We start from the raw sequence: 25,158 nt of genomic DNA, 5'->3' as shown, positions 1-25,158 counted from the left end.
ACACACACTCACATAAGACAATAATGAATGTAAGAGTGTCTTTCTTCTGGTTTTAATGAACTGACTCCACTCACTTCCCCTTCATGCCTATCCTCCCCATTGTCCAGCTAAAGGCCCGAGCCACAAAGAGAAGCTACACATTAACACGTCCTCCGTGCTGCCCATTCAGCCTGGCACTGTTCAGCTGTCCCCCCAGAAGCAGCGCACGGGTGAGGGGGTGACGGGGGGTCAGAGTACATTAACTGCCCCCCTGCTGGAGCTCTGTGGAAAGGGGTGTCAGGAAAAATACTGGAGGATTGTAAAAACTGTCGCCATTTGCCGTGATGGAGAGGGTGCTTAGTCACAGCGGACAGCCAGCTGCAGCAGCAGCGTCTTTATCCCGGCTGCGCTAACCGGGCAGCGTGCTGCGGGTGCACCCCTGTGGGGTGTGCTTTTAGTGGTGTAAAGGAAAGGTCATAGGACAGGAATCTGGCAGGTAGGTGTGTGCAGAGTGAGGCTGAATGGAGGATGCTGGGTAAGCAAGACAGTTTTTGGGTCTTTTGATGGTTGATGGTTTGGACACCTACTGAGACAGTGATCACTGTGAGGCTGCTAAATCTGAACCACAGAGAAAAAAAAGTGGGCTTAGATGTGAGCAGGTGCAAAAATAAAAATAATTAAAAGTTATTATAGAAACTACAGAAAGCTATAATAAAGTTATTGCTGTTTTTAAAAAGCCGTACATTGAAATACTACAGGAGTTGGACGATGAAACTGAAACACCTGGTTTTAGACCACAATAATTTATTGTGGTGACAGACAGTTCTGGTGGAAACAGGAGAGTTGAGGTGCACATTGAATTCTGCCGTGATTTGATCAGCCGTGGTTTTATGTTTTTTGGATACAATCCGGGTTAGCACCCGAACATCCCTTTCAGACAGCTTCCTCTTACAGCGTCCACAGTTAATCCTGCTGGATGTGGTTGGTCCTTCTTGGTGGTATGCTGACATTACCCTGGATACCGTGGCTCTTGATGCGTCACAAAGACTTGCTGTCTTGGTCACAGATGCGCCAGCAAGACGTGCACCAACAATTTGTCCTCTTTTGAACTCTGGTATGTCACCCATAATGTTGTTTGCATTGCAAAATTTAGAGCAGAACTGTGCTCTTACCCTGCTAATTGAACCTTCACACTCTGCTCTTACTGGTGCAATGTGCAATTAATGAAGATTGGCCACCAGGCTGCTCCAATTTAGCCATGAAACCTCCCACACTAAAATGACAGGTGTTTCACACATAATGAATCATGTAGTAACTTAAAAGTGTTAAACACTAAACTAAAATACTCTGTGAAGAAGCATTTAGGTGCTCTTATGGGGTGATGTTAAGTTTTTTTGTTCTTTCTGAGAATGTTAACTCTGATAAACTTATCATGTGCAACAGAGGGAACTCTTGCTCTTCCTTTCCTGGAGCAGTCCTGATGAGAGCCAGTTTCATCATAATGTTCTTGATGGTCATTTTTTTTTTCAAATTGACTATCCTTCATTTCTTAAAACATATTTTTTTTTTACGTAGTTGAGCAGTTCGTAACATAAAGATTAGAACATTGCTCAAATAGGGCTATTCACTGTATACCTGTAACTCTACCTCTTCACTACTTTACAACTGATGCTCTCAAACACATTAAGAGGCAAGAAATTCAAATAATGAGCTCTTGGCAAGTTCAGCACAGCTGTTAACTGAAAACCTGAATTCCAGGTGACTCTACCTCATAAAGCTGACCCAGGTACTGTTGGTGTTCATTCTATAGAAATGCATATATACTGTTAGGTTAGGGGAGGAGATTCCCAAGGGTCCTTACCCCCTCCCCTTGTGTTCTCTCTCTCTATCTCTCTCTCTCTACCTCTCTCTTTCTCTCTCTCTTTCTTTCTCTCTCTCTTTCTTTCTCTCGCTATCATTTTCTCTGGTTTGTGAATCTGTTGATCTATCGAAATATAGTTATACTAGGTGTTGACCAGTTAGTGTGCTTTTTTCTTTTCTAATGTAATATACAGCTCTGGGAAAAATAAGAGACCACCTAAAAATGATGAGTTTCTTTGATTTTACCAAATTGAACACTTCTGGAATATAATCACGAGGAAGATGGATGATGACAAGCCATCAAACCAAGCTGAACTGCTTGAATTTTTACACCAGAAGTGGCATAAAGTTATCCAAAAGCAGTGTGTAAGACTGGTGGAGGAGAACAGGCCAATGCAGATGCATAAAAATTGTGATTAAAACCAGGGTTATTCCACCAAATGTGGATTTCTGAACTCTTAACTCTGAACCTTTTTGAGGTCTGAAAGCTCTGCATCTTTTTTGTTATTTTAGCCATTTATCATTTTCTGCAAATAAATAAATGCTCTAAATGACAATATTTTTATTTGGAATTGGGGAGAAATGTTATTCGTAATTTATAGAATAAAACAACAATGTTCATTTGACCCAAACATACTTATAAATTGCAAAATCAGAGAAACTGATTTAGAAACTGTGTTCTTCTCTAAAAAAAATTTCCAGAACTGTACATAAATTTCATTCATGGTATTTCTACGATAATGATACTCTTGGTGATATGAGAAAACACTTAATAAAAAAATTATTTTAAGATTACATTAAATTGTTTTATTAAATATGATATGATGTGGCACACCCTAACTGAGATATTAAAAAAATACAAGAATTTTATCAGATTTGTGACAGATGTCAACGACCCAGAATGTCATGGTACTAATAATAATGATAATAAACTCCAAATTTCCATATATCCAGGATTAAAGTCAAATAAAAAAGGTTCTCCACAAAAAAAGTATATTGTGTATTAAATCAATAAATAAATACATACAGCAGGGGTGTCCAAACTACAGCCCATATTTTAGAAGTAGAATGAAAGTTGGCCAGCTGTTAAGCAGGTTTTTATAATGTGAGATTCAAAGTTTGAACGCTAGTTCTCAGAAACTGGCCAAAGAATCTAAAAGTGGAGAGAGTGCGCATTTCTAGCTCAGGAAAACAGGGCAAAGAGTCTAAAAGCGGAGAGAGTGCGCATTTCTAGCGCAGAAAAACAGGGCAAAGAGTCTAAAAGCGGAGAGAGTGCTCAGTTGTAGCGCAGAAAAACAGGCCAAAGAGTCTAAAAGCAGAGAGAGTGCGCATTTCTAGCACAGAAAAACGGTACAAAGAGTCTAAAAGCGGAGAGAGTGCACATTTCTAGCACAGAAAAACGGTACAAAGAGTCTAAAAGCGGAGAGGGTGCGCATTTCTAGCGCAAAAACCGGGCCAAAGAGTCTAAAAGCGGAGAGGGTGCGCATTTATAGCGCAAAAAACGGGCCAAAGAGTCTAAAAGCGGAGAGGGTGCGCATTTCTAGCGCAAAAAACGGGCCAAAGAGTCTAAAAGCGGAGAGGGTGAGCATTTCTAGTGCAGAAAATCGGGCCAAAGAGTCTAAAAGCGGAGAGGGTGCGCATTTCTAGCGCAGAAAAATGGGCCAAAGAGTCTAAAAGTTGCCGTAATTAAGAAGCTTAATATTAAGAGACATCATGAAATTAAACATCAATTTGAAAAATTGATAAAGATAGTAAAAAAGATAGTAAGTCAAGTAAAATGGTGTGTAAATGATATAATCAGGAAAAAAAATATTATTTAAAGTGGTATTTTTCATTATTTGTTTTATTACAGAGTGTGGCCCGTGACTTCAAATATATTTCTCCTTCTGGCCCCCAACAAAAAACGTTTGGACACCCCTGACATATATGGAGTGAATTTTGTGCCAAAAGTTTTACACAAAAAAATAAAATCCGCAATCAAAATGTTAGGAATCAAAAGCAAAAATTATATGTTACAAATTCAAAAGAGAAAAAATATATAGCAAATATATATTTTTAAATATACTTGGTTATTTTATTATCCTTTGCAGTTATTTGAAAATTATTTCAGTTTGGTCTTTGCTTTTATTTTTGTGTTTTTGTGAATTTTCTGTGGATTTTTTGGATTTTTCTGTTAAAGACTTTTGCTTCTGGAATCCCTCTTTTGCTTCTGCTTCAGTTTTTTGCTTCTGAGTTTTGGCACAGTTTTCACGGGTGGGCGGGGCTTAGAAGAAGGGGTTCCCCTTGAATCTCCATTGGTCAGCTGGTTCTGGACTGGCGGGTTCCCTGAACCCTCGTCTGAGACTGACCACGCCCCCAAACACCCCGCCAGCTTCAAGCGTCCTTCCAAACACGGAGTGAACAGCAGCTTCCAGCAAACAGCAACAGCAGCAGATACTTTTACAATTAAATATTATACAAACGTTATGTTCACAAGTCACATTAGCGAGAGTGCTAAATATTCATGCTGAAAGTAGGTAACTACCTAACTCACTAGCTCAATGACTAGGTAACTCACTAGCTCACTGAGTAGGTAACTCACTAGTTCACTGACTAGGTAACTCACTAGTTCACTGACTAGCTAACTCACTAGTTCACTGACTAGCTAACTCACTAGTTCTCTGACTAGGTAACTCACTAGTTCACTGAATAGCTAACCCACTAGTTCACTGACTAGCTAACTCACTAGTTCTCTGACTAGGTAACTCACTAGTTCACTGAATAGCTAACCCACTAGTTCACTGACTAGCTAACTCACTAGTTCTCTGACTAGGTAACCCACTAGTTCACTGACTAGCTAACTCACTAGTTCTCTGACTATGTAAGTCACTAGTTCACTGACTAGGTAGCATTCTAATTCATTAGCTCATTGAGTAGGTAAGTAGCTAACTCAGTAGCACACTTACTATGTAACTCACTGGTTCACTGACTAGGTAACTCACTTGCTCACTGAGTAAGTAACCTGCTAACTCATTAGCTCACTGAGTAGGTAACTCACTAGTTCACTGACTAAGTAATTCACTAGCTCACTGAGTAGGTAACTAACTCACTAGTTCACTGGCTAGATAACTCACTAGTTTGCTGGCAAGGTTGCTCACTAGCTCACTGAGTAGGTAACTAGCTAACTCACTAGCTCATTGACTAAGATAACTGACTAGTTCACTGATTAGGTAACTAGCTAACTCACTAGCTCATTGACTAGGTAACTATCATAATTTGCGCGTGAATATTTAGCACATCTTGCTAATGTGAGCTTTTAAATGGAGTGAAACAGAGAATAATATAACATAATATAACATTAAACATAACGTTTGTATAATATTTAATTGTAAAAGTATCTGCTGCTGTTGCTGTTTGCTGGAAGCTGCTGTTCACTCCGTGTTTGGAAGGACGCTTGAAGCTGGCGGGTGTTTGGGGGCGTGGTCAGTCTCAGACGAGGGTTCAGGGAACCCGCCAGTCCAGAACCAGCTGACCAATGGAGATTCAAGGGGAACCCCTTCTTCTAAGCCCCGCCCACCCGTGAAAACTGTGCCAAAACTCAGAAGCGAAAAACTGAAGCAGAAGCAAAAGAGGGATTCCAGAAGCAAAAGTCTTTAACAGAAAAATCCAAAAAAATCCACAGAAAATTCACAAAAACACAAAAATAAAAGCAAAGACCAAACTGAAATAATTTTCAAATAACTGCAAAGGATAATAAAATAACCAAGTATATTTAAAAATATATATTTGCTATATATTTTTTCTCTTTTGAATTTGTAACATACAATTTTTGCTTTTGATTCCTAACATTTTGATTGCGGATTTATTTTTTTTGTGTAAAACTTTTGGCACAAAATTCACTCCATAGACATACAGCATATATTGACACTGCGCAGAAGCAGCGCCGACACTACCCTCACGAGCGCGCAGTGCGCAGTGTTGTGTGATGTCAGGCTGTGCGCAGGCTGGCGGTATTTTTGTATTTACTGAGTTTAGAGCAGCAGGAGGAGAATCTGGAGCTCAGTAACCGGTACAAACCCGCTGTGAGGACCTTCCGCGGTGTGGTAGAGAGATTATACCCGCTACTGTAGAGCAAAATCACGGTGAGATATATAAACCAGCGCTGTAAATATAACTGTTACCCTATCTAACATTATTACCGCGCCGGAGAGAGGGAGGCTGTTTATTAGCATAGCATGCTAACGCTAACTGCCGGCTAACTGAACGGAGTTCTCTGGTCTGGTCTGGTCTGGTTCTCTGATCATTTGAATTACAAACCTGTCTGTGTAACCTACTAACCTAGTGCTTCTCAAAACATTACAATACCATTGAAAAGTTACTTTATTTCAGTAATTCACTTCAAAATATGAATCTCGTTTATTATATAGATGTATTACACACAGATTGATCTGTTTTCAGCGTTTATTCATAATAACAATTGGTACTTGGTACTTGGCAGTGTGGGCAGTGTGCCAAGTCCTGCTGGAAAATAAAATCTGCATCTTCATAAAAAATTGATCAGCAGAGGGAAGCATGAAGTGCTGTAAGATTTTGTGGGAAAACAAAACTGCACTGACTTTAGACTTTAGACACCAGCAGATGACATGTCTCTCCAAACCATCACTGATCATCAGTACATTTTACATTTCATTTGTAAATCAAGGGACCAGAGTCAGGTTTGGAGAGACATGTCATCTGCTGGTGTTGATCCACTGTGTTTTATTATCAAGTCTAAAGTCAGAGCAGTTTTGTTTTCCCACAAAATCTTACAGCACTTCATGCTGAACCTCTGCTGACAACTTTTATGAAGATGCAGATTTTATTTTCCAGCAGGATTTGGCACACTGCCCACACTGATACCAAAAGTACCAATTGTTCTTGTAACAAAATATTAAAATTTTCTAAGATACTGATTTTTGGGTTTTCATTGGCTGTAAGCCATAATCATCAACAATAAAAGAAATAAACACTTAAAATAGATCACTCTGTGTGTAATACATCTATATAATATACGAGTTTCACATTTTAAACTGAATTACTAAAATAAAGTGACTTTTCAATGGTATTAATTTTTTTTTTGATATGCACTAGTATATACACGTTTAATCAGTATCGTCATTATCTGATGATACCTGTAACTCTTGCACATTGCAGTCAACAATGGACGAGGACGTCCAATCCTCTGAGATTCCCGCAGACACCAGCACAGGTTCCTCAGAGGAGATGAGGGCGGAGCTGCTGGATGAATGTGAGGAACAGTTTGGACTATTGCAAAAGGTCATTTTTCTTTATCTGTATATACTGCATTATTATTAATAGATAATATTAGAATTGAATAAATGTGTGGTTGTTTATAGTTATTTTCTCATCTATTTTTTTTAATTGTGCCTTTCAGCTTCAGAACGAGATCATTTTAGCAGACCCAGACTGCAGTGATGGAGAATCAAACGAGGTGAGCTCACTTCACTAATCTTTATGTAACATAATGTAGAATTTTTTCTTTAAAATATTTGCTTCCAACTCATTTTAATGCTCCACTGATATATTTCGCACTATAAGGTGCATCATGTTATAAAGTGCACTTTCAATAACATAAATTTTCTGGTCTATTTTCATACATAAGGCGCACCGGATTATAAGGTGCATTTTAAGAGACACTATAAAGAACTTCTAATTCAGCAGGTCTCATCGCTGCGTGGTAGTGGGCGGGTAGGTGACTAAGTCAAGTTAAGCTAAGCTAAGTAAACAAAACTGTAATAAAAATAGTTTATTGTAAAGTGAAATGAGCGCTGGAAGTTAATCTACACAGATTTCTCTCTTGAAAACTGTTTATTTGGGTGAGTAGAGTCCCAAATTTCTCCAGCAAGGCTGGAGCATTAGCGGCTAACCCCTAGCGCCTGTGAATGAAGTCTAAGTGCAACTTCATTCATTTAGTTCCACTTTCTGCCTATAGGAGGCAACGCAAGAGAAAGAAATGCCAGTTTTTATAGATGCTGCTCTAATATTAGTGGAAATGTATCTAATATAAGTTCATTACAATACAATTAAGCTTCTTTTTTCTTTTCTTTTTTGTTCTGGCAGGCCATGAATCGTCTGAATGCTATCAGTACGGAGCTTGAGCAGTGGCAAGAAATGGAACCTAAATGTAAGAATGGGAATAAGGGATTGCTTTAATTACTGAAGTCAGTTGAAAAGTTTGCAAAACTTTTGTTTAACTGTTGTTGTTTTTATCTGTTTTATCACCTTAGTGCTGTCCACAAACCCTGAAATTCTATTGGCTCTTGGGAAGGAAGAGGCGAGTCTTTTTGTTTGTTTGTTTGTTTTTTAGCTTCAAAATTTTTTTGTAAAAGTGTGTTTTTTTTTTTGTTCAGATGCTAATAATCTTGTTTTGTGTTTTTTTTTATCTTACAGCTGCAAAGGCTAAACAGTCAGCTGAAGATGGTTCTCTCCTGCTCCCAGGCAAAGCGAGACTCTCTTAAAGATGTTTTACAGAGGTGTGCTACTTAATTATATCTAAATCATATATATATATATATATATATATAACACCTCAGTCTGTTTTTGCTTTATCTGCTGAAACATCTGAACTAGGGCTGGGCGCTTTACGAGTTCATACAATGTACCTTAAGGGAATTTAGAACCATTATGCATTTTTCTCATACCACCATACCACTAGAGGTGCTGCGGAGCGCTGTGTAGAACAGCACCGCCAAGGAAGCACAGCTCGCTAGGTAACACTAGCCAGTTAGCATAACAAGCTAACATTATGGAGCCTAAACACTTGAGAACCGCACTTTTTTTATCCCACAGTTGAGCCCAGAAACAGTCCGGAGTACAAAATCATTTATTCAGCAAGTGATAAAAAAAAAAAAAAAAAAATCTTGAAGAGCTGTAACTCTAGCCCTTTTAAATATATCAATACTGTAGCTTGAAGGAAAGTATTAATGCACACTGAACTAAATGTATTAATTAAAGTCTTGAATTGTCTTGAATTTACTGTAAATTTGTAGTAGCTATTAAATTTTTAGATGGGGCAGTTAATGCCAGAGTGAAAACATACTAACTTTAGCGGGGAGAGAACTAAGTTAAGTGGAGAGCTAGCTAACAGGAGAGAACAAAGGTAAGTTAGGGTGACCAGACGTCCTCTTTCTGCCGGACATGTCCTACTTTTGAGACGTAAAAAAATGTCTGGGGGGAATTTCAAAATCGTCCGGGATTTTGTTTGACCGCCCACAGTACAGTGCATTGTGATTAGAATTGCCACGCCGTTCCATTCCACTCCATTCCAGGTTTCTCTTTGTTGCAAATTAGTCACGCCCTTCTCCTCAAATCTATCTACTCTGCATTGTGTGTGTGTTAAGAAGAAAGCGTGTGCTTGCCAGTGGACCCCCAAATGTTTACAAGCGAAAGCACATGTGTGTCCGCCGGTTCTACACCTTTTCTCTGCGTGGTACGTTCAGAGAGCAGGCTCTTGACGGAGGAAACGAGGGACAGACTGAGCAGGAATGTGAGGTAGTAACGTCAGAAAAGTTAGGACTACACAGGGACTTTGAGGTGATGGAGGTAACGTTAGCTCTATTAGATGAGAATGATGAGCAATGGCTGATAAAAATAGCAAACGGTCAAGACTGAAAGTGTTGGGTGAGCAGCAAGTGTGTATTTTAGGCTACATCATTTTATTTGAGATATTTAGGTTAAAGGTGTACTGAAACGCTGCATAGTTTGAGTTTGTAGCCTCTATACTGTGGATCAACATGTTTTAAAAAGCACTAAAACAAGTGAAATAACAGATTTTAAAACTGATAAATGATCAGTTAACTTAAAAAGTAAGGGTTAAAACTATAAAAGTAATATTAGCAAAAGGTATGCCCACAGTGAATAAGAGTAAAACAGTGTCAAATGCTTTTAAGACATAGTTGCATTGCATGAATTCATAAAGCAGCCCTGTTTGTAGCCTGATACAAATACATGTACAATAAATACATGTTTAAAGGAGGAAGCACCTTTAATCCCCCCCCCCCCCCCCCTAAAAAAAAAAAAGGTGTCCTCCTTTTCAGAAACCCAAATCTGGCCACCCTAGGTAAGTGGCGAGCTTGCTAACATTAGCTAGCTTGCAGTAGCATGTAATTTCTAACATTAGAAATTTTGACTACATTTTTAGGTGTTAAAAACCATTAAATTTGACTTTTTAAAATGGTGCAGGAACCCTGAGTAAGTCACAAACCCAGTCATGCAAAAAACTAAAAATAAAATAATAAAAGTATTGTGATACACCATAAAACTGTCAAAATCTTGAAAAATACTGTGGTTTACATTTTTGGTCAAACCACCCAGCACTAATCTGAACCAAGAACACAGTTATAATTCTTACGTTCATTGTAAAATGTGATCATTATTAACTGGCTCTGTGTTAAATATGTGCTGTTGTGTTTTTAGGGAACAGAAATGGTTGGAGGAGAAGAAGGAGGTGTTGAGAGCAGTGACTGAACGAGTCGCTACACTGCGAGAGGAGAATGAGAAGCTATCAGAGCACAGGTACAGTATACAGAGCCTTTACAACATTATTTAATATCATGAACGATATTATAGCCTGGGTGCCATGTAACCCACCCCTATTTATCACATCACACTGTTCTCATTTACCCATCATTTACCCATTAACTATCAACTAGAGACAGATTATATCTGTCCGGTATAATTTATTTTACTATAATCCTGGATATATGGAGATATTTTGATATTTGCATTATTATTAGTATCATGATATTCTGGATCATTGACTTCTGTTATAAATCTGATAAAATTCTTGCATTTTTTTTAAATCTCAGTTAAGGGTGTGCCATATCATATAATATACAATGATAAAATTTAATTTCATTTTGTTGCAGTAGTATATTCCTAAAATATTTTTTTTAATTAAGTGTTTTGTCATATCACTATTGATATTGTTACCGCAAAAATGGCATGAAAAATTGTCATGAAATTAAATAAAATAAAACTGTCATCGTATAAAAACAGACTCACAGTAAGGGCGTGTGTTTTCTTTCTTTTTATGATTTTTTTTACATTGTAAATGTAATATTGAAGACTATATTAAAGCTCTACAGGAACTCCTGCAGAATTGTTCTGTAAATAAAAAGTGTTAAACAAATCAGAATATGTTTTACACTTTAGATTCTTCTATTTAGCCACCTTTAGCTTTGATCTTACTAATGTGTGTAAAAGTCACAGTGTTTTTTTTTGTTAATCACAATTGTTTGTTTAGTAAGTCAGTGAAGCTGTTTTATTTGTTTATTTATCTCTTTATTCTTCTTCATTGTGCAGCATCCTACAGGACATGAAGAGAAAAATCACCAGGGTGAAGGATTACCATGGCAACCTCATCGAGACGCTGAGTGACATGCTGGCCGAACATTTTCCTCTGCCTAATCAGCAAACTGTCGGCAGCAGGAAGAAGAGGGTGAGCCTAAAGAGAGTCATCAGTGCACCCAGTGCATTTGTCCAATTTTCCGTTCCATCATATAGTATGATATAATTTTAAATCAGCAGACATATCTACAGGGGTTGGACAATGAAACTGAAACACCTGGTTTTAGAGCACAATAATTTATTGTGGTGACGGACAGTTCTGGTGGAAACAGGAGAGTTGAGGTGCACATTGAATTCTGCTGTGATTTGATCAGCCGTGGTTTTATGTTTTTTGGATACAATCCGGGTTAGCACCCGAACATCCCTTTCAGACAGCTTCCTCTTACAGCGTCCACAGTTAATCCTGTTGGATGTGGTTGGTGTTTCTTGGTGGTATGCTGACATTACCCTGGATATCGTGGCTCTTGATACATCACAAAGACTTGCTGTCTTGGTCACAGATGCTCCAGCAAGACGTGCACCAACAATTTGTCCTCTTTTGAACTCTGGTATATCCCCCATAATGTTGTGTGCATTGCAATATTTAGAGCAGAACTGTGCTCTTACTCTGCTAATTGAACCTTCACACTCTGCTCTTACTGGTGCAATAATGTGCAATTAATGAAGATTGGCCACCAGGCTGCTCCAATTTAGCCATGAAACCTCCCACACTAAAATGACAGGTGTTTCAGTTTCATTGTCCAACCCCTGTACAGAACTACAATGTCTAAAGAAAATAATCTGTAACATAGGCGTCTGTTTTTTTAATGTAATTTTTATTTTATATAAAGCAATGGCGTGATAATCACAATATAGCAAAGTAACAAAACAAACTGTGTTTTAAATAAAAGTTGCACAAGTGCGCAGTGCACACTCCACTTCTCCGTATTACGCACTTGACTTGCAGCGCTGAGCAGTGCAGTTATAGCCTTATTACTGTATTATTAGTAAATAGTAAATTACAGGAGCATATAGAGGCCAAATTTAGTAAAAAAAGTTAAAGTTTCCAGATTTATCATGTATATTAATATATGTTGACAGCACTATTTATTACACCATTGTGGGCTTTTTTGCAGTTTGCCGTTTCAGATTCTGGGGAAAACTTGATCTCACTGAGTGAAATTCTGGAGGTACGTCTAAAAATCTGTCTTTTATGATAACATAAAAAAAAAAAAATCATTTTCATATACACTTGATTTTACACTTGTAGCAGAAAAAGTAGCCAGAGAATAACAGGCTTGAGGTCAACACGTCAGAGGGCTTCAGGCATTGTTTATATATATATATATATATATATATATATATATATATATATATATATATATATATATATATATATATATATATATATATATATATATATAATGTTATATTATTTATATACTAGTTAATTGTCAGTTGAGTATGTAGTAATAAATATTGTATTCAGTTGAATCACAATCTTTACAAAAATGCAGATCAGCAGGTCAGTGGAGGAGCACTAGTTGTTTTACTATTCCTGAATGTGAACTGTTTTATATTTCTCTTTATAGAATCTACATTCTGCTGTATTGTGTGATTTTTCTATGTAGATTATATGTAAATTGTTCTGCAATACAAACACATTTACAGGGTTCATGCAGTCATAAAAACCTGGAAAAGTCATGGCATTTGAAAATAGCAATTTCCAGGCCTGGATAAGTTCTGGAAAAAAAAAAAAAAAAAAAAAAAAAGATGGAAATTTGGTCTAAAATCTTTGTGTTTCAGTTTATTGATGAGGAGAAAATCTATTTTGAGCTTAAAAAAAAAAAGCTCATTACTGAGTTAATTAGTTAATTCAGTAATTTAGCCCTACACAATGGAGCTTTCAGGATCTGACACACATTTTATTATTAAATATTGTGTTTCAATCATTTCTGTTATAGTTTTAGTTGATTTTTGGTTTTATTGTCCGTTTCTGCACTGATGTTTTAAAAATCATCATCATCATCAAAAAAAAAAAAAAAGTCATGAAAATTTGCCTTGAAGACACAAAAAAATCATGAAAATATCATGGAAATGTATTGGTTAGAACGTGTATGAACCCTGCATTTAGTGGAATCCCAAGGTTATTCTCTCATTCATTCTCGTATTATTTGATTTGATTTCTACAGCAGTTAACCAACAAAACCCTAGAGACTCCCCACGAGCCCTACGTGATCATCGATGACACCTTCTGGCCGCCGTACGTAGAGATGCTTCTCCGGAACGGCATTGCTGTCAGACACCCTGAAGACTGCAATAAAATCCGATTGGAAAATTTTCGTTAGATCAGAAACGTTCCTGTGAGTAAATAAGTTCGAGTAGATAGTTTCTGATTGATATTTGAAAGGAAACATTGTGTGCAGACTTTTAATAAAACACTTTTCTCTTTGTTTTATACTTGTATATTTAATTGAGGGCTCGATTTGTAAAATAAAATGGCTCAGAATTGGAAAACTGGAGGGGCAGTGTCACTCATTTATTTCTTAATGTGTTTTGTACTGAATGAATTAAAAAAAAAAAGCTATTTTGTGAATTAATACTTATTAATGTAAGTATGTTAAATCAAATCAAAGTTAAATATAATTCCAATACCTAATCTTACTATCCTACTATCTTTATGTATAATTAATTTTACAGCTCTGTAAAAAAATTAAGGGACAACTTCAGTTTCTGAATCAGTTTCTCTGATTTTGTTATTTACAGGTTTATGTTTGAGTAAAATTAACATTGTTTTATTCTATAAACTACAGAAAACATTTATTCCAAATTCCAAATAAAAATATTTGCAGAAAATGAGAAATGGCTGAAATAACAAAACTATATATTTTTAAATATATATAGTTTTAAGGGTTCAGAAATCAATATTTGGTGGAATAACCCTGGTTTTTAATCACAGTTTTCATGCATCTTGGCATCATGTTCTCCTCCACCAGTCTTACACACTGCTTTTGGATAACTTTATGAATTTACTCCTGGTGCAAAAATTCAAGCAGTCCAGCTTGGTTTAATGGTTTGATGGCTTGTGATCAGCCATCTTCCTCTTGATTATATTTCAGAGGTTTTCAAGTTGGTAAAGTTTTTAGTAAGTTTTACTGTGCTTCCCTCTAGTGGCAGGAGTGTAGAGTGCAGGGGTGGTACTGAACTCTAATTGAATTTAGAGTTTATATTACAGATACAGGGCTTTGTTTTGTACCATGATGATTTTGCACCATTGTTTCAGTGGAAGAACTGTGTATTCTTTGGAATGATGGTGGAGCTGCTTCCAATATTTTTGAATATGATGAATTGGGGAGAAAGGATAAAGTGAGGAGGTAATCATCCAATAATCGGATCTATTTATTTCCTCTTATTGCAATATATAGAAATATAGAAATCCTTCATTGCACAGTAGAGACAGACAACTCCAACAAAAGCAGGATAAACTTTTTTTTTAATAATTCCCTTAATTTCAGAAGAAACCATGAATAAGCAGGTCTCCCAATACTTTTGTCCATGTGGTTCATGATGGATCACAAGTGAGAATGAGAAATGCTTGTTCCTTTTTATTTTATTAATATTTGTGTCTTCTTGTCAGCAGTTATAGGGCAGTTGGCGACTGCAAACATCGGACTGAAAGCCATCTATAGTGACTCAGCTTCCAGTCAAAGATGTTTACAGACCCCTCACTACCAGGAGGCTCGTATCGTCCCACCCCTCCATCCGGACGTGCGTCAGGGTCACTGTATCTGTGTTTAAAACACAAGAGAAATATATATAAATCCATATATATAAAAATAATAATGGCTCTCTATGGGGTGTAGAAGTATAGATACTAGGGTTTAAAATACTTCAACTTCTACAGAAGTATCAAATTAAGCTTTTTACTCAAGTAAAAGTGTAAAATAATATTTTAAGAAAAAAAATGCTGTTAAGCACGTAAGCTTAGGCTGCACCACAGTAGCCTGTAGTGCACGATTAGTGTGAATGAGCTGATAAGCCTTTTGATTTATTCATGGTATTTAAACATTTTATACTTCAATTCCCTTTTGAAAACTTTTTCCAAAATTTCTTAATGATTCACATTTCACTGCCCTTTATAAGTCACACTTTATTATCAGAGGTGTTATTATATGGGTAGTGCACTATAGGGGACTAAGATTCTGTCCTTATGGCACAGTTTTTTTCCCCTTTCTTTTACATTACTTTTACTTTTATACTTTAAGTAGTTTTGAAACCAGTACTTTTACTATTTTACTTAAAGAGTAAAAAGCTTGAGTTTAGTACTTTTGGATAATGATGCTGCTTCCATCAATTGCACTTTTATTTTATTTATTTATTTATTTATTTTTAGGGATGAAGCATGCTTTCCAACGCATGCCCTGACGTCACCACTAAGGGGCGTTGCAGACTCTCCCTCCTCCATTCACGAGACGTCTCTCACTTGCCCTTGATACGTTAAAAACATCTCTTTAACAAGCAACAAAGCGGTTAAAGCAGCTCCATTCGTGCTTTTTTCTGCTTAATGATGCGTCAAAACAAATGCAATCAATATCTATGATTTAATGATGACGTCAGTCAACAAAGATGATGCATTAGTAATCTAGGAATGATCAGAGTATTGTTTTTTTTTCTTTAGTTTTGAGTAAAACTAAAACACCCCCATAAGGTCATTTTCTATTAAAGCCTGAATTTGTGCAGAAAACCCGTAATAAAATAATAATAATAAAATAGTAATTTTCGCATATTGCATTATTATCATTATTATGGCGTTACTGATGTAGTTACACATCATCCAAGATCAAAAGAATTCCTTTGATGCACACATATATATATATATATATATATATATATATATATATATATATATATATATATATATATATATATATATATATATATATATATATATAGGTGTTAACAACAAAGCACTCACCTGCTCCGTCGGTCGCGAGCTCATCTATCTAATAAACCCCGTAACGCCTCGCGCCGCCTCATCAGACACCTCGCGCGTTTGACTTTCCCCTCGCGTGTCCTTTAGTATTTGTGAGCCTCGCGCTGCTCCTCCGCCAATGGGCGAGCTGCTCGCGCACATCAACGGGACAGACTTCGGGCACGTGCTCATGGGCATGCGCGAGCCTGCACTGACCTTCATTATCCCTTCATCTTTCATTTTTTTTAATGAATTCTTTTTTTTTTTTTTCATTGAATGAGTCATTATCAGAATCACAATGCAAAAATACTTTTTTATTTACATGCATTTAAATTTTTTTCTAAGACTAAATATACATATTTCCAGCTTAACCACTTCATATTTATATATATATTTAAACTACATACTTATCTTAAAGAGGTATGTAAAGCTTAAGCTGTCCACCCTGTCGCAATAAAATATCATGGTTATTAAAATAATTTCAGAATATCAAAATGTGTATCTGAAAGAGAAAAAGGTCATCATAAGCAGTTCAAATAGTTTGCAACTCTAATTCACCCATGTTTTCATCCAATTATTATTTCTGTTACACTTTTCCACCCTGTCACAGCAAGCTGCATGACAGTGACCTGGTGGACAATGAAATGATGGACAATTGCAACTGTAGGTCAGCCACATCTTCATCAAATCCCAAATTTCTGTAAAATTGTCATATTTTTTTCAGCTTAATCACTAAATATTTTCGTTTAACCTCCTGTCATGCATGCAACTTCATATTTCTAATATATTCATACCGTCTACATACTTTTCTTAAGGAGGTAAGTAAAGCTTAAACTGTCCACCCTGTCGCAGTAAAATATCATGGTTAATAAAATAATTTCAGAATATCAAAATATCTGAAAGAGAAAAAGGTAATCATAAGCAGTTCAAATAGTTTGCAACTCTGATTCATCCACATTTTGTTTTCATCAAATTCCCGTTTGCGTTTAAATTGTCCACCCTGGTACGGCGAGATGAACGACAATGACCTGGTGGACAATGATAATGATGGAAAATGATAATGATGGAAAATGATAATGATGAAAAACTGCAACTGTATTTCATCAAATTCAAATTTTCATTAAAACTGCACAACAGGGTGGACAACAATAATGAGAAACAATGATAATGATAGACAATAGGGGTGGGCAATATTATATCGTATACAATATATCGTGACACAGAAATATCGTGATATTAAAAATCCATATCGTGATAATAGGGCTGTTCTGTCTTAAAAGTTGTCTATTATTTACTGTGAAGCTTTAGGTGTATTTATTGTATAATTGTTTTAGTTTGCAGTTTATATGCATGCACTAAATATTCTGCAATATTTTTTGCTGCATTATATTATTTTATGCTATATTATTTATTTTGCCACATTATGATTATACTGTTATACTATTATACTATATTCCAATTATATTATATATTATTATATATTCCTCATATTTTAGTTTGCAGTACGGACAGTGTTAATGATGGACAATGATAATAATGGTCAATGATAATGATGGACAATTGCAACTTTAGGTCAGCCACATTGTATCAAATTCCACTTTAAAAAAATCTAAAATATTCTACCCTGTCATCCATAACAGGGTGCACAATGACATTGTGGGCAGTTTGATGAAAAATTGGAATTTGATGAAAAAGTGGTTGAATTACAGTAGCAAACTATTTAAATTATTTTAATTACCATGACAGGGTGCACAACTTTACCTCTTTAAACTTAGTATGAAAAAAAAATATGAGAAAGGAAATATTAAGTAAATTTAATAGTAATAATTATTGTTCTCATGTGCAGGAAGGAAAGGTTGTGATGTCACTGATGTCAAGGGTTACTTCCTTAAAGAGGTGGGGTTATGACAGGATGGACAGGCAGTTCTTGTTAAATGTTTTAATATATATAAAAAAGCTAAATTAATTTAAAAAAATATATATATATATTTTACATTCTTCAGAACAGAAAATGCCCTTTTAAAATAAAAAAATGTGTTATTAACCACAGTGTTTATTTCTATATGTCATGGGGTTTAAGTGAGTCTCAGACGGCCTGTTGAAGTGGTTTGAGTTATCGTATCAAATTGTATTTAATTCAGATTCATTTTGGTTGTGTTCACACTTGCATTTCATATGGTTTTATGTGGATTGATTTATCCAGATATTATCCTGATGCAGGTTAAAATAGGGTTTAGGCTTCTGTTGCCAATAGCCAATGTAGGATATTTGAGCGATTAGTGTTCTCCTCCAAGCGTGTTGAAATATCCACTGATGTTAAATCAGTGGCAGTTTAAGGCTCTCTGAGCAAGGCCACACTTTGCTGGACTTTACCCGGCAAGTAATGGTTGGATTATGTGATCCTGGCTTGAGGAAGAAGGTTAAAATTACTGAATTGAGAAGTAAATATGGAAAATAGCCCCCAAAAGCTTTTAGAAAGACCAGACTAGATCAGACCAGGGCTTTGGGGTGTTTCGCCCACATTTTAAGACCAAGGCAGGTAAACTGGTGACTCATTTGACACTGTGGGAAAAGAAACACCTGTGTCGCTGGCATTTGCACAGTTGAATGAAGTTCAGTGGCTGTTCATTAACCTTTCAAACTGGCTGTGTTGCTTTATAACTACAACTGCATATAAGAAAAAGGAAGTACGGGACAGTACACACTAAGAAAAATAAATACAGATTTCTACTGAAAAGGGTATAAAACTTGTCGCTGGGGCTGTACCTTATATTGTACCTTGTCCTGTTTTTTGTGCCAGTAAAGATTATAAGACTATAAAAAAAATCATCAACTAAATATGTGTCAAGAACTTGATGATCCAAAACTGTCTGGCTTTCAAAGAAAAAATGTGCAATTAAAATATATATTGTTTATTAGTACAGTGGTACAGAATACTGAATGTACCTTTTGGCTGGTTAAATGGCACACATCTGTCCTTATTGCTGTTAGAAAACGATTTGTACTTCAGAGGGAACACACAGAGCATTGTTTTACACATTTCAATAAATTTCTCATGCATTTGTTACAAACTGGTTACCCTCTGTCCGTCTTTGCTTCTCAAAGACTCAGACTTTCATGATTACAATCACCTGTTGACATCAGAAATGCTTAATTATAAAAATGCAGGACTTTTAAAGACTAGCTCTCTGTTTAGATCCATATATTTAAGATTTGTCTTCAGTTTTCCCATCGGATTATATAATATATGAAGTATGAAGTGTATGAATATGAAGTATAATTTCAGTTTCAGACTGCAGTTTGAGGTTATGGTCAGTAGATGGCATGCACAGCTTATTTAAGAGCAGAACAACTGTGATTGGCTGGCTGTTCAAAAGGAGGAGCCCCGCAGCAGTAATGCAATGAAAAAATTCTTTTGAATTTAATTGAAATAAATTAGGATATGCTAAGTCAGCTTGTTTGAAACCTAGTAGAACAGTTCATCCTTTAGCACATCCTTTATCACATGTTTTGAGTATCAGCTGACCACTGTAAATAAACAGACCAACAGAATTTATCAGTCAATCAATCAACCTTTATTTTGACTCGGAAGTACATTGAATTTGAATCATTTTAGAATAACAGTAAATAAAAGATACAATAGATTAAAATTTAAAATAGAATTAAAATAATAATAATTATTATAATAAAACTTAGTTTAATTGATAGGAAATTAAAATCAAAAGAAGATAAGATTAATACAACACAAATTAGTTAAAATTAAGCTAAAACTAACTTTTACATAATAGAATAAAAAAATACAAATACATAAATGAACTATAAATAAAAGCATAAAAATATAATAGTAATATATAAGTTAAAAAGCAATAATACAAAAATATTTAAAAAAAGAATTTAAGTGGTCCATGATGCAGCTTGAATTAATGAGCTCCTAATATGCAATTGGTGGAAAATTATCAGAATTGTAGGAAAAAAATAATAATGAATCAAATATCTGACTGTTCAATTTGTTCTTCATGGAAGGAAGTTTTTTTCATTTTAAGAAAAAAAAAAAAGAAATTAGTCTTCCCTTCCCTTAGGACTTCCCTTCACAATCCGAATTTCAGGAAAAATGCATTACATTGCATTTACAATTATGTTTTTTCCATTTGAATAGTTAAAAAAAGAATTTCATTTGTTTTTCCAGTTTTCCATGTTTTAATTTCTCTCCCTCACAATCTTTACACAATTTTCTAATGATTATAATCCTATACCTAATTTTGTTTTGTTGTGAAGATTTAGATGCTCTAATTTAGGGAGCTGTTTCTGAGTTTGGTAACTCTGATGAACTTATCCTGTACAACAGAGGGAACTTCTCTTTTTCCTGGGGTGGTCCTGATGAGAGCCAGTTTCATCATATATATTTTTTAGTCTTCGCAACTGCACTTGATAAGTTCTTTACATTTTTCAAATTGACTCACCTTAATTTCTTAAAGTCATTTTTAGAGTTTAGTAGTTCTTGCCATAGCCTAGATAATAATATGAAATGTATAGTTCTGCTATACTAAACTAAATGGAAAAAAAAATAGTATTAATTTTTCAACTTACATTTCTATTTCGGCATTTAGGTTCAAATGGTCAGAAAACTGCAATGGTAAATGTTAGACTGACTGTTACAAAATGCAAACATTGAAAAATAAGAATTTTTTTCCCCACAGAAATTTTGATTCAGAAATTCTGGGTCAGAAATGCAAAATTAGAAAAATGGGGAAATTAGAATTCTTCTTTCCTTTACTAAAAAAATATTTAAAAAATATAGTCAGAAGATTGAACCATTAAACATTAGACTGACCTACACAGAACTGAAAAACATCATCTGCGCGGATGCAGTGCAGGAGATGAGGGGCTGCAGAATCCCGTCTGAATGGGCCAAAAATAGCGCGGTATTGATTTGGTTTAAAATATCCCTTTAAGTTGGAGTGGAGAGCGCGAGGCCCGTTTATAAGGAGCGGCAGACGCCAAAAATAGACCCGCGCTCGGGAGCGCGCTTCTAAACGAAGGCGTCCGCGGCTCGTGAACGCGCGCGTAAGAAGGTGCGCCCCGGCGAGCGGTGCATGGGAAAAAAATGAAAGCGGGTGGGGGGAGAGAGAGAGAGAGAGGGTGTCTCGCAGTAGGTTTTTTATGAGGCTCGACCATCATTCCATCTCAGACACAGAGAGAGAAAGAGAGAGAGAGAGAGAGAGAGAGAGACCATAGCAAGCAAGCTACAAAAAAAAAAAAAAAAAAAAACATAGGGGGGTGGGCTTCAGCTTCTTGGGTGGAGGTGGGAGACCTCCAGATGATGATGCTGGTCCTGATGCTGGGGTCCCTGTTGATGCTGATGCTACCGCTGGCGTCTAGCGTTTGACGTCTCCTCCCGGCGTATAGACATGATGATGGGCTTCCCGTAACCGGAGGAGGTGGTGGTGGAAGAGGTGGTGGTGGTGGATGGGAGTGGCGGGGAAGGCGGGGGGTTGGGGGTGGGTGGGGGGAGAGGCTAAGAGAGAGAGAGAGACTGGGAGGGAGAAAGATACTGTGGGGGACTGAGAGAGAGAGCGAGAGAGAGAGAGCGACTCAGAGAGAAAGAGAGAACAACGCTCAACCAACCAACCAACCAACCAAGAGACGACCAACATGCCCTGAGGTGTGGTCTCCCACCCCAAGAAGCCCAAGCCCAGCGCGCAACGGTGGGGTTTCTACTGGGCAAACAGCCGGGGATACTAGCCTACTGCCGGCCAGTAAGACGCTACCGACGCTCCGGGAGCGGAGACGGGGCTGGGCGGGCGGGGGGCCGGCTGAAGGATGTCCGCTTCGGTAGGGCCCCAAGGCGGCCCTCGCCCACCCACGGCGCCGGCGGCGACCATGCCAGACATGCCGGACTTGAGCCACCTGACCGAGGAGGAGCGCCGGATCATCCTGGCCGTGATGGCTCGCCAGAAGGAGGAGGAGGAGAAGGAGCAAGCCATGCTGAAGTGAGTAAGGGCTGGGTTGGATGCTACAGATGTCCCATTTCCCATTGGTGATGCTGGTGGTGGTGGGGTTGGTGGTGGTGGTGGTGGTTGGACTGGAGGTGGTTGGTGGTGGTGGTTGGACTGGACTGGAGATCCAGTGGAGATTCAGTCCAACACACACAGACACACACAGACACACACAGACACACACACACACACACACACACACACACACACACACACATACGCCCATTCATTCATAAGAAGCCAAGTAGCCAGGGCGTCTAGTGTATCAAGCATTCAAAGACCAAGCCTATAGCGTTCAAATGAGGTACGATCGTTATATCGTGCCATCGTGACGGACGTCTCGTCTCGCCGTGTATCGTTATAAGAACTAGATACATATAATATAGCATGGACAGAACGTCGGCGTGAAGGCAGATAGATAGATAGATCAAAGCCGGCCACGAGCCGCGAGCGAGCGTCTTTTTATAATTATTGCGATTACTACAATCGTGTCTCCGTGCACGAAGCGTCTCAACGCATCCGAATCAAGTCAAATCGTGCCCAAGTGGTGATAGAACCCGGTCTCTGGACTCGTGCTACATCCACACCTAGCCCAGCTTCTGTCAAAAGCTGTATAATTGTGTGTAACGGTTGATAGAACCAAGTCTATATTCAAGCTCCAGGTTTAGCCTGCTTCCAGGGTTCTAAGCAAGGTTCTAGTCAACATTCAATCAACACACAAGAAGCTAGCAAGACCTTTGTTTTAAAGTGCTTACTTAGGCTTACTCCAGAACCATGATTTTGTCTACAATTAAGCCTACAAGGCTAGAAAGATTGGCTGTTACAAGCTAAAACAGTGCTAAAACAGGGGAAGAACCTGAGCTAGAACTGTGTAGGCTGTGTATCTTAAGATTAGACTGGATTCTCTTAAAGGTCAAACACCATGATGTTGTCTTCAATAGAGCCTAGAAGACTAGGAAGATTGGCTGTTACAAGCTAAAGCAGGCTACAACCCTAGAACCCAATAAGATGTGTCGCTTGAGTTCTATCAACGTTCAAACACACACTAAGCTAGCAAGATTTTTTGTTTGAAGTGCTTACTCAGGCTTACTTTAGAACCATGATGTTGTATTCAGTAGAGCATACAAGACTAGGACAATTGGCTGTTAAAAGCTAGAACAGTTCTAAAAACCCAAGCTAGAACTCAGGCTGTGTATCTTGAGCTTAATGTGGGTTCTGGCAACATTCAAGAACACAGCTATATTCCTGGTTTAGGATGTTTAGGATGTCTGACATTCTAGAACCATGATGTTGTTTTATGTTCTTTGCTTATTAATGTTTGGAAAGCATGGCTGGATTTCCAGATCCAATCTAGAACCACATATGAATAGATACATTTACATTACCATCCTAAAGTTTCTCAAATCTGACAACATCATGGTTCTAAAGTAAACCTGAGTAAGCACTTCAATCCAAAAGTCTAGCTAGCTTAGTGTGAGTTTGAATGTTGATAGAACCCATTCAAAACTCAAGCCACACATGTTGCTTGGTTCTAGATTCCTAGCCTCGGTTCTAGCCCAGGTTCTAGCTTGTAACATCTCACATTTTCAGCCTTGTAGACTCCAATGAAGAATGACACATGCTAACATTTACAAAATATGGAACAATTTTATAGTTCTAGAGTGTCAGAGCTAGCTTAGTGTGTTTCTGAATGTTGCCAGAACCCACCCTAGCTCAGGTTCTTCCCCTGTCTTTAGCACTGATCTAGCTTGTAACAGCTAATCTTCCTAGCATTGTAGGCTCTATTGAAGACAACATTATGGTTTAGGAGTAAGCCTGAGTAAGCTCTTCAAACCAAAAGTCTTGCTAGCTTAGTGTGGGTTTAAACGTTGAAAGAACCCAGTCAAAACTCAAGTCACACGTCTTGCTGGGTTCTAGGGTTGTAGGCTGGGTTCTAACCCTGTTTGTAGCCATGTTCTAGCTTGTATCAGCTCAAATTACCCGTCTAAAGAATGACGCATACTAGGAGTTCACACACGGTTCTAGAGTTCAAACATTGACAGAACCCACTCTAAGCTCGATATACAAAGCCCGAGTTCTAGCTCGGGTTCTTTCCCTGTTTTTAGAACTGTTCTAGCTTGTAACAGCCAATCTTCTTAGCCTTGTAGGCTCTGTTAAAGACAACATCACGGTTCTGGAGTAAGCCTGACTAAGCATTTGAAACCAAATGCCTAGCTAGCTTAGTATGTGTTTAAACATTGAAAGAACCCATTCAAAACTCAAGCCACACATTTTGCTTGGTTCTAGTTTCTTAACCTTGGTTCTAGCCCATGTTCTAGCTCACATTTCCAGCCTTGTAGACTCCATTGAAGACTGCCACATACTAAAAGATAAGAAATATAGAACAATATCAAAGTTTTGGAGTGTCTGGATAAGCACATTAAACCAGGAATCCAAAATCTAGCTAGCTTGGTGTGTGTTTTGAACGTTGGTTAGATGTTAGCAGCAGTAGAGCTACTGGTAGTAAGTAGAAGGGGGTCATGTAAGTTTGTGGAGTATGGAGAATCGGGGTGTGCCATAGCCTACGAGAGTCTGAGGATGAATCATACTCATACACACTCTTCCAGCGTGTCATCCATCCCTTTGCCCACCCACCCCCACACATATGCCCACATCTCCATGGTTCTACAGCTCTTCCAGCAAATAGGCCTTTCCCCCCCCCAATTTGGTGCTTTCTTTTGGGGTGTGGTTGATAGATCTGGTGGACAGCTGGTGTATAATATTCTGTTGTAGTCTATTTTAGTCTATTGGGTTGATACTGTAGCTTTATATATGCCTTCCTGCTAAAATGAGACGCTCGTTTATGCCTGTGACGTTTCGTTGCGTCCTCACCTCGGCAGCACTCGCCACAGTCAGGCGGAAATGACGCGATAGCACAGCCAAGGCGAGGTTATGCAATATTTTTTCCCCGGTTCCGTGTGTGACGAGGATTTTGCGAGGAAATGT

The 25,158-nt window shown here is 37.6% G+C and overlaps 2 protein-coding genes across 19 annotated transcripts in view; both read left to right on the top strand.

The window, feature by feature from the left end:
• The first annotated feature begins 5,808 nt into the window (after positions 1 to 5,808).
• On the top strand, positions 5,809 to 13,727 carry cenpk (centromere protein K). The gene is made up of 10 exons (XM_022674587.2): positions 5,809 to 5,960; positions 7,012 to 7,134; positions 7,253 to 7,309; positions 7,939 to 8,002; positions 8,106 to 8,152; positions 8,269 to 8,351; positions 10,294 to 10,392; positions 11,182 to 11,317; positions 12,342 to 12,395; positions 13,398 to 13,727. Exons 2-10 carry the CDS (start codon positions 7,018 to 7,020, stop codon positions 13,551 to 13,553), a joined length of 813 nt encoding a protein of 270 aa, XP_022530308.2. The 5' UTR covers positions 5,809 to 5,960; positions 7,012 to 7,017; the 3' UTR covers positions 13,554 to 13,727.
• Positions 13,728 to 21,696: 7,969 nt separating this feature from the next.
• Positions 21,697 to 25,158, top strand: part of rims1b (regulating synaptic membrane exocytosis 1b) — a 120,746-nt gene continuing 117,284 nt past the window's right edge. For 7 of the 18 annotated variants that reach the window (XM_049469681.1, XM_049469691.1, XM_049469689.1 and 4 more), the window contains exon 1: positions 21,706 to 22,167. In XM_049469681.1, coding sequence (XP_049325638.1) covers positions 21,998 to 22,167 — 170 coding nt within the window. In that variant the 5' untranslated portion in view covers positions 21,706 to 21,997. Of the gene's footprint in view, positions 22,168 to 25,158 lie in introns of all 18 variants that reach the window. The other 11 variants (XM_049469682.1, XM_049469679.1, XM_049469683.1 and 8 more) reach the window with 4 other exon arrangements.

The sequence above is a fragment of the Astyanax mexicanus genome, chromosome 21 (assembly GCF_023375975.1).
Source record: "Astyanax mexicanus isolate ESR-SI-001 chromosome 21, AstMex3_surface, whole genome shotgun sequence".
Lineage (NCBI taxonomy): Eukaryota > Metazoa > Chordata > Actinopteri > Characiformes > Acestrorhamphidae > Astyanax > Astyanax mexicanus.
The sequence above is the reverse complement of the archived record's forward strand: the minus strand, read 5'-3'. Positions and strand labels throughout refer to the sequence as shown.

Excerpts from the sequence above, each read along its gene's own strand:
- cenpk (XM_022674587.2), top strand. The coding sequence starts at position 7,018 with ATGGACGAGGACGTCCAATCCTCTGAGATTCCCGCAGACACCAGCACA. Across the intron at positions 7,135-7,252 it reads AGTTTGGACTATTGCAAAAG|CTTCAGAACGAGATCATTTT; the intron begins GTCATTTTTCTT and ends TGTGCCTTTCAG. Across the intron at positions 8,153-8,268 it reads TGGCTCTTGGGAAGGAAGAG|CTGCAAAGGCTAAACAGTCA; the intron begins GCGAGTCTTTTT and ends TTTATCTTACAG.